Genomic DNA, 9,905 nt, shown 5'->3' with positions numbered 1-9,905 from the left:
TACCATATTTGCGTTTTTCCCATATTTGCGTTTTTCCCATATTTGCGTTTTTGTCATATTCGCGTTTTTGTCATATTCGCGTTTTTGTGATATTCGCGTTTTTGCCATATTTGCGTTTTTCCCATATTTGCGTTTTTCCCATATTTACATTTTCCCATATTTGCGTTTCTCATATATTTCGTGAACCTTTGATTATGAAGACTATGTCCTACCAACCGATTCGTTCCTCTTGTCATGTTGTACCTCAAGTTTATCTTCTACCATATTTGCATTTCTGCCATATTTGCGTTTTTCCCTTATTTGCGTTTTTCCAATATTGGCGTTTTTGCAATATTTTCTTCCCATATTCGCTTTTTTCCCATATTTGCGATTTGCCATATTTGCAATATGCCATATGTGCGATTCGCCATATTTGCGATTTGCCATTATTGCGATTTGCCATATTTGCGTTTTTGCCATATTTGCGTTTTTGCCATATTTTCGCTTTTGCCATATTTCTGCTTTTGCCATATTTCCGTTTTTGCCATATTTCCGTTTTTGTCATATTTCCGTTTTTGCCATGTTTCCGTTTTTGACATATTTCCGTTTTTGCCATATTTCCGATTTTGCCATATTTCCGTTTTTGCCATATTTCCGTTTTTGCCATAATTCCGTTTTTGCCATATTTGCGTTTTTGCCATATTTGCGTTTTTGCCAGATTTGCATTTTTGCCATGTTTGCTTTTTCCCATATTTGCGGTTTTCCCATATTTGCGTTTTTCCATATTTTCGTTTTCCCCATATTTGTGTTTTTTCCATATTTGCGTATTTCACATATTTGCGTTTTTCCCATATTTGCGTTTTTCCCATATTTGCATTTTTCCAATATTTGCGATTTGACATATTTGCGATTTGCCATATTTGCGATTTGCTATTATTGCAATGTGCCATATTTGCGTTTTTGCAATATTTGCGTTTTTCCCATATTTGCGTTTTTGCCATATTTTCGTTTTTGCCATATTTGCGTTTCTGCCATATTTGCGTCTTTGCCATATTTCCGTTTTTGCCATATTTCCGTTTTTGTCATATTTGCGTTTTTGCCATATTTGCGTTTTTGCCATCTTTGCGTTTTTGCCATATTTGCGTTTTTGCCATATTTGCATTTTTGCCATATTTGCGTTTTTGCCATGTTTGTGTTTTTCCCATATTTGCGTTTTTCCCGTATTTGCGTTTTTCCCATATTTGCGATTTTCCCATATTTGTACCACAAGTTTATCTTTTCCCATATTTCCAATTTACCATATTTGCCTTTTTCCCATGTTTGCGTTTGTTCCATATATGCGTTTTTCCCATATTTGCGTTTTTCCGATATTTGCGTTTTCCCCATATTTGCGTTTTCCCCATATTTGCGGTTTTCCCATATTTGCGTTTCTCATATATTTCGTGAACCTTTGATTATTCAGACTTTGTCCTACCACCCGAATATTGTACCTCAAGTTTATCTTCTCCCATATTTGCATTTTTCCCATATTTGCGTTTTTGCCATATTTGCGTTTTTGCCATATTTGCGTTTTTGCCATATTTGCGTTGCTGCCGCATTTGCGTATTTCCCACATTTGCGTATTTTCCACATTTGGTTTTTCCAAATTTTCGTTTTTCCCATATTTGCGATTTTCCCATATTTGCGATTTTCCCATATTTGCGATTTTCCCATATTTGCGATTTTCCCATATTTGCGTTTTTCTCATATTTGCGTTTTTCCCATATTTGCGTTTTTCCCATATTTGCGTTTCTCATATATTTGGTGAACGTTTGACTATTCAGACTATGTCCTACCGACCGATTATTTCGTCTTGTCAAGTTGTACCACAAGTTTATCTTTTCCCATATTTCCAATTTACCATATTTGCGTTTTTCCCATGTTTGCGTTTGTTCCATATTTGCGTTTGTCCCATATTTGTGGTTGTCCCATATTTGCGTACCTCCCATATTTGCGTTTTTCCCATATTTGTGTTTTTCCCATATTTGCGTTTCTCATATATTTCGTGAACTTTGACTATTCAGACTATGTCCTACCAACCGATTCTCTCCTCTTGTCAAGTTGTACCACAACTTTATCTTCTCCCATATTTTCATTTTTCCCATATTTGCGTTTTCCCATATTTGCGTTTTTGCAATAATTGCATTACTGCTATATTTGCGTTTTGCCATATTTGCGTTTTTGCCATATTTGCGTTTTTGCCATATTTGCGTTTTTGCCATATTTTTGGTTTTGCCATATTTTCGTTTTTGCCGTATTTTCGTTTTTGCCATATTTCCGTTTTTGCCATATTTGCGTTTTTGCCATATTCGCGTTTTTGCCATATTTGCGTTTTTGCCATATTTGCGTTTTTCCCATATTTGCGTTTTTCCCATAGTTGCGTTTTTCCCATAGTTGCGTTTTCCACATAGTTGCATTTTTCCCATAGTTGCGTCTTTGCCATAGTTGCGTCTATGCCATAGTTGCGTTTTTGCTATAGTTGCGTTTTTGCCATAGTTGCGTTTTTGCCATTGTTGCGTTTTTGCCATATTTGCGTTTTTGCCATATTTGCGTTTTTGCCATATTTGCGTTTTGCCATATTTGCGTTTTTCCCATATTTGCGTTTTTCATATATTTCGTGAAACTTTGACAATTCAGACTATGTCCTACCACCCGATTGTTTCCTCTTGTCAAGTTGTACCTCAAGTTTATCTTCTCCCATATTTGCATTTTTCCCATATTTGCGTTTTTGCCATATTTGCGTTTTTGCCATATTTGCGTTTTTGCCATATTTGCAATTTTGCCACATTTGCATATTTCCCACATTTGCGTATTTCCCAAATTTGCGTTTTTCCCACAGTTGCGTTTTTCCCAAATTTACGTTTTTCCCATATTTGCGTTTTTCCCATATTTGCGTTTTTCCCATATTTGCGTTTTTCCCGTATTTGCGATTTTCCCATATTTGCGATTTTCCCATATTTGTGATTTTCCCATATTTGCCATTTTCCCATATTTGCGTTTTTCCCATATTTGCGTTTTTCCCATATTTGCGTTTGTTCCATATTTGCGTTTGTCCCTTATTTGTGTTTGTCCCATATTTGCGTATTTCCCATATTTGCGTTTTTCCCATATTTGCGTTTCTCATATATTTCGTGATCCTTTGACTATTCAGACTATGTCCTACCAACCGATTATTTCGTCTTGTCAAGTTGTACCACAAGTTTATCTTTTCCCATATTTGCATTTTTACCATATTTGCGTTTTTCCCATATTTGCGTTTTTCCCATATTTGTGTTTTTCCCATACTCGCATTTTTCCCATATTTGCGTTTTTCCCATGTTTGCGTTTGTTCCATGTTTGCGTTTGTCCCATATTTGTGTTTGTCCCATATTTGCGTACCTCCCATATTTGCGTTTTTCCCATATTTGCGTTTTTCCCATATTTGCGTTTCTCATATATTTCGTGAACTTTGACTTTTCAGACTATGTCCTACCAACCGATTCTCTCCTCTTGTCAAGTTGTACCACAAGTTCATCTTCTCCCATATTTTCATTTTTCCCATATTTGCGTTTTTCCCATATTTGCGTTTTTCCAATATTTGCAGTTTTGCCATATTTTTTTTCCATACTTGCATTTTTCCTATATTTGCGATTTGTCATATTTGCGATTTGCCATATTTGCGTTTTTGCCATATTTGCGTTTTTGCAATAATTGCATTTCTGCCATATTTGCGTTATTGCCATATTTACATTTCTGCCATATTTGCCTCTTTGCCATATTTCCGTTTTTGCCATATTTCCGTTATTGCCTTCTTTCGTTTTTGCCATATTTTTGGTTTTGACATATTTTCGTTTTTGCCGTATTCTTGTTTTTGGCATATTTCCGTTTTTCCCATATTTGTGTTTTTGCCATATTTGTGTTTTTGCCGTATTTGCGTTTTTGCTATATTTGCGTTTTTGCCATATTTGCGTTTTTGCCATATTTGCGTTTTGCCATATTTGCGTTTTTGCCATATTTGCGTTTTTGCCATATTTGCGTTTTTCCCATATTTGCGTTTTTCCCATAGTTGCGTTTTTCCCATAATTGCGTTTTTCCTATAGTTGCATTTTCCCATAGTTGCGTCTTTGCCATAGTTGCATCTTTGCCATAGTTGCGTCTATGCTATAGTTGCGTTTTTGCTATAGTTGCGTTTTTCCCATAGTTGCGTTTTTGCCATATTTGCGTTTTTGCCATATTTGCGTTTTTGCCATATTTGCGTTTTTGCCATATTTGCGTTTTTGCCATATTTGTGTTTTTGCCATATTTGCGTTTTTGCCATATTTGCGTTTTTCCCATTTTTGCGTTTTTCCCATAGTTGCGTTTTTCCCATAGTTGCGTTTTTCCCAAAGTTGCGTTTATCCCCTAGTTGTGTCTTTGCCATAGTTGCGTCTTTGCCATAGTTGCGTCTTTGCTATAGTTGCGTTTTTGCCATAGTTGCGTTTTTGCCATGGTTGCGTTTCTGCCATATTTGCGTCTTTGCCATATTTGCGTTTTTGCCATACTTGCGTTTTTGCCATACTTGCGTTTTTGCCATATTTGCGTTTTTGCCATACTTGCGTTTTTGCCATACTTGTGTTTTAGCCATACTTGCGGTTTTGCCATACTTGCGTTTTTGCCATACTTGCGTTTTTGCCATACTTGCGTTTTGCCATATTAGCGTTTTTGCCATATTTTCGATTTTTCCATATTTTCGTCTTTCCCATATTTGTGTCTTTCCCATATTTGCGTCTTTCCCATATTTGCGTCTTTCCCATATTTGCATCTTTCCCATGTTTGCGTCTTTCCCATGTTTGCGCCTTTCCCATATTTTCGTCTTTCCCATATTTGTGTCTTTCCCATATTTGCGTCTTTCCCATATTTGCGTTTCTCTTATGTTTCGTGAACCTTTGACTATTCAGACTATGTCCTACCAATCGATTCTTTCCTCTTGTCAAGTTGTACCACAAGTTTATCTTCTCCCATATTTGCATTTTTCCCATATTTGCGTTTTTCCCATATATGCGTTTTCCCATATTTGCGTTTTTCCCATATTTGCGTTTTTCCCATATTTGCATTTTTCCCATTTTTGCGTTTTTATTAATTTTGCGTTTTTCCCATTTTTGCGTTTTTCACATTTTTGCGTTTTTCCCATTTTTGCGATTTTGCAACGTATGCGTTTTTCCAATATTTGCGTTTTTCCAATATTTGCGTTTTTCCCATATTTGCATTTTTCCCATATTTGCGTTTTTCCCATATTTTTGTTTTTCCAATATTTTCGTTTTTGCCATATGTTATTCCCATATTTGCGTTTTCCCCTTATTTGCGATTTGCCATATTTGCGATTTGCCATATTTGCGATTTGCCATATTTGCGATTTGCCATATTTGCAATTTGCCATATTTCCGATTTGCCATATTTTCGATTTGCCATATTCGCGATTTGCCATATTTGCGATTTGCCATAATTGTGATTTGCCATATTTGCGATTTGTTATATTTGTGATTTGCCATATTTGCGTTTTTGCTATATTTCCGTTTGTGCCATATTTCCGTTTGTGCCATATTTCCGTTTTTGCCATATTTCCGTTTGTGCCATATTTCGGTTTGTGCCATATTAGCGTTTTTGCCATATTTGCGTTTTTGCCATATTTGCGTTTTTTCCATATTTGCGTTTTTCCCATATTTCCGTTTTTCATATATTTGCGTTTTTCCCATATTTGCGTTTTTCCCATATTTGCGTTTCTCATATGTTTCGTGAACCTTTCACTATTCAGACTATGTCCTACCAACCGATTCTTTGCTCTTGTCAAGTTGTACCACAAGTTTATCTTCTCCCATATATGCATTTTTCCCTTATTAGCGTTTTTCCCATATTTGCGTTTTTCCCATATTTGCGTTTTTCCCATATTTGCTTTTTTCCCATATTTCCGTTTTTCCCATATTTGCGTTTTTACCATATTTGCGTTATTCCCATATTTGCGTTTTTCCCATATTTGCGTTATTCCCATATTTGCGTTTTTTTCCATATTTGCGTTTTACCCATAGTTGCGTTTTTCCCATAGTTGCGTTTTTCCCATAGTTGCGTTTTTCCCATAGTTGCGTCTTTGCCATAGTTGCGTCTTAGCCATAGTTGCGTCTTTGCCATAGTTGCGTTTTTGCCATAGTTGCGTTTTTGCCATAGTTGTGTTTTTGCCATAGTTACGTCTTTTCCATAGTTGCGTTTTTGCCATAGTTGTGTTTTTGCCATAGTCCCGTTTTTGCGATAGTTTCGTTTTTGCTGTAGTTGCGTTTTCGCCATAGTTGCGTTTTTGCCATAGTTGCGTTTTTGCCATAGTTGCATTATTGCCATAGTTGCGTTTTTGGAATAGTTGCGTTTCTGCCATATTTGCGTTTTTGCCATATTTGCGTTTTTGCCATATTTGCGTTTTTGTCATATTTGCGTTTTTCCCATTATTGCGTTTTTCCCATATTTGCGTTTTCGCCATATGTTTTCCCCATATTTGCGTTTTTCCCATGTTTGCGATTTGCCATATTTGCGATTTGCCATATTTGCGATTTGCCATATTTGGGTTTTTCCCATATTTGCGTTTCTGCCATATTTGCGTCTTTGCCATATTTCCGTTTTTGCATTTTTCCGATTTTGCCATATTTCCGATTTTGCCTTATTTCCGATTTTGCCATATATCCGTTTTTGCCATATTTCCGTTTTTGCCATATTACTGTTTTTGCCATATTTCCGTTTTTGCCATATTTCCGTTTTTGCCATATTTCCGTTTGTGCCATATTTCCGTTTTTTCAATATTTCCGTTTTTGCCATATTTCCGCTTTTGCTATATTAACGTTTTTGACATATTTTAGTTTCTGCCATATTTCAGTTTTTGCCATATTTCCGTTTTTGCCATATTTCCGTTTTTGCCATATTTGCGTTTTTGCCATATTTGCGTTTTTGCCATATTTGCGTTTTTGCCACATTTGCGTTTTTGCCATATTAGCGTTTTTGCCATACTTGCGTTTTTGCCATACTTGCGTTTTCGCCATACTTGAGTTTTTGCCATACTTGCGTTTTTGCCGTACTTGCGGTTTTGCCATACTTGCATGTTTGCCATACTTGCGTGTTTGCCATACTTGCGTGTTTGCCATACTTGCGGTTTTGCAATACTTGCGTTTTTGCCATACTTGCGTTTTTGCCATACTTGCGTTTTTGCCATACTTGCGTTTTTGCCATACTTGCGTTTTTGCCATATTTACGTTTTTCCTATATTTGCGTCTTTCCCATATTTGTGTCTTTCCCTTATTTGCGTCTTTCCCATATTTGCGTCTTCCCATATTTGCGTCTTTCCCATATTTGTGTCTTTCCCATTATTGCATCTTTCCCATAATTGCGTCTTTCCCATAATTGCGTCTTTCCGATAATTGCGGCTTTCCCATAATTGCGTCTTTCCCATAATTGCGTCTTTCCCATATTTGCGTCTTTCCAGTATTTACGTCTTTGCCATATTTGCGTTTTTCCCATATTTGCGTTTTTCCCATATTTGCGTTTTTCCTATATTTGCGTTTTTCAGTTATTTGCATTTTTCCCATATTTGCGTTTTTCCCATATTTTCCGTTTTTCCCATATTTGCGTTTTTCCCATATTTACGTTTTTCCCATATTTGCGTTTTTCCCATTATTGCGTTTTTCACGTAATTACGTTTTTCCGATAATTGCGTTTTTCCCATAAATATCGTCTTTCCCATGTTTGCGTCTTTCCCATAATTGCGTTTATCCCATAATTGCGTTTTTCCCTGAGAGGCACCCACATGCCTTGCTCATACTGTGGCATCAAGCAGTTTTGTGCCAAATTTCAGTTTGAGCCATATTTCCGGTTTTGACAAATTTTCGTTTTTGCCATACTTCCGTTTTTGCCATACTTGCGTTTTTGCCATACTTGCGTTTTTCCTATACTTGCGTTTTTCCCATATTTTCGTTTTTTCATATGTGCGTTTTTCCCATATTTTCGATTTGCCATATTTGCGATTTGCCATATTTGCGATTTGCTATATTTGCGTTTTTGCCATATTTGCGTTTTTGCCATATTTGCGTTTTTGCCATATTTGCGTTATTCCTATATTTGCGTTTTTCTCATATTTGCGTTTTTTTCGTATTTGCGTTTTTCCCATATTTGCGTTTTTGCCATTTTTGCGTCTTTCCCATTTTTGCGTCTTTGCCATATTTGCGTCTATGCCATATTTGCGTTTTTCCCATATTTTCGTTTTTCCCATATTTGCGTTTTCCCCATATTTGCGTTTTTCCAATATTTGCGTTTTTCCCATATTTGCGTTTTTCCCATATTTGCGTTTTTGCCATTTTTGCGTCTTTGCCATATTTGCGTCTTTGCCATATTTGTGTCTTTGCCATATTTGCGTCTTTGCCATATTTGCACTTTGCCATATTTGCGTTTTTGCCATATTTGCGTTTTTCCCATATTTGCGTTTTTCCCATTTTTGCGTTTTTCCCATTTTTGCGTCTTTCCCATTTTTACGTCTTAGCCATATTTGCGTCTTTGCCATATTTGTGTCTATGCCATATTTGGGTCTTTGCAATTTTTGCGTCTTTGTCATATTTGCGTTTCTCCCATATCTGCATTTTTCCCATTATTGCGTTTTTCCCATTTTTGCGTTTTTCCCATATTTGCGTTTTTCCCATATTTGCGTTTTTCCCATATTTGCGTTTTTCCCATATTTGCGTTTTTCCCATATTTGCGTTTTCCCATATTTGCGTTTTTCTCATATTTGCGTTTTTCCCATATTTGCGTTTTTCCCAAATTTGTGTTATTCCAATATTTGCATTTTTCCCATATTTGCATTTTTCCCATACTTTCCGTTTTACCCATATTTGCGTTTTTCCCATATTTACGTTTTTTCCATATTTGCGTTTTTCCCATAATTGCGTTTTTCCCATAATTACGTTTTTCCGATAATTGCGTTTTTCCCATAATTGCGTTTTTCCCATAATAGCGTTTTTCCCATAGTTGCGTTTTCCCATAATTGCGTTTTTTCCATAATTGCGTTTTTCCCATAATTGCGGTTTTCCCATAGTTGCGGTTTTCCCATATTTGCGTCTCTCCCACGTATGCGTCTTTCCCATATTTGCGTCTTTCCCATATTTGCGTTTTTCCCATATTTGCGTTTTTGCCATATTTGGGTTTTTCGCATATTTGGGTTTTTCTCATATATGAGTTTTTCCCATATTTGCGTTTTTCCAATATTTGCATTTATCCCATATCTGCGTTTTTCCCATACTTTCCGTTTTACCCATATTTGCGTTTTTCCCATATTTGCGTTTTTCGCATATTTACGTTTTTCCCATATTTGTGTTTTTCCCATAATTGCGTTTTTCCCATATTTGCGTCTTTCCCATATATGCGTTTCTCCCATATTTGCGTCCTTCCCATATTTGCGTTTTTCCCATATTTGCGTTTTTCCCATATTTGCATTTTTCCCATATTTGCGGGTTTCCCATATTTGCGTCTTTCCCATATTTCCGTTTTATCATATTTGCGTATTTCCGATATTTGCGTTTTTCCCATATTTGCGTTTTTCCCATACTTGCGTTTTTCCCATATTTGCGTTTTTTCCATATTTGCGTTTTTCCCATAATTTCGATCTGCCATATTTGCAATTTGCAATATTTGCGATTTGCCATATTTGCGTTTTTGCCATATTTCCGTTTTTGCCATATTTGCGTGTTTTGCCATATTTGCGTTATTGCCATATTTGCGTTTCTGCCATATTTGCGTTTCTGCCATATTTGCTACTTTGCCATATTTCCGTTTTTGCCATATTTCCTTTTTTCCTATATTTCTGTTTTTGCCATATTTTCGTTTTTGGCATATTTCCGTTTTTGGCATAT

The 9,905-nt window shown here is 36.2% G+C and overlaps 2 protein-coding genes across 2 annotated transcripts; both read right to left on the bottom strand.

Annotated features, from left to right (window-relative positions):
• Nucleotides 1-912: 912 nt before the first annotated feature.
• LOC126183999 (uncharacterized) lies at nucleotides 913-1,365 on the bottom strand. Its single transcript, XM_049926352.1, has one exon. The coding sequence runs from the start codon at nucleotides 1,363-1,365 to the stop codon at nucleotides 913-915; it is 453 nt and encodes a 150-aa protein (XP_049782309.1).
• A 7,245-nt stretch (nucleotides 1,366-8,610) lies between these two features.
• LOC126183998 (uncharacterized) lies at nucleotides 8,611-9,267 on the bottom strand. The gene has a single exon (XM_049926351.1). It carries the CDS (start codon nucleotides 9,265-9,267, stop codon nucleotides 8,611-8,613), a length of 657 nt encoding a protein of 218 aa, XP_049782308.1.
• Between the last annotated feature and the right edge of the window lie 638 nt (nucleotides 9,268-9,905).

The sequence above is a fragment of the Schistocerca cancellata genome, chromosome 4 (genome assembly GCF_023864275.1).
Source record: "Schistocerca cancellata isolate TAMUIC-IGC-003103 chromosome 4, iqSchCanc2.1, whole genome shotgun sequence".
Lineage (NCBI taxonomy): Eukaryota > Metazoa > Arthropoda > Insecta > Orthoptera > Acrididae > Schistocerca > Schistocerca cancellata.
This window is presented reverse-complemented; position numbering and strand designations above follow the sequence as displayed.

What these genes read in the sequence shown, in the direction of transcription:
- LOC126183999 (XM_049926352.1), bottom strand. Translation starts at nt 1,365, where the DNA reads ATGGGGAAAACGCAAATATCGGAAAAACGCAAATATGGGAAAAACGCA.
- LOC126183998 (XM_049926351.1), bottom strand. Translation starts at nt 9,267, where the DNA reads ATGCAAATATTGGAAAAACGCAAATATGGGAAAAACTCATATATGAGA.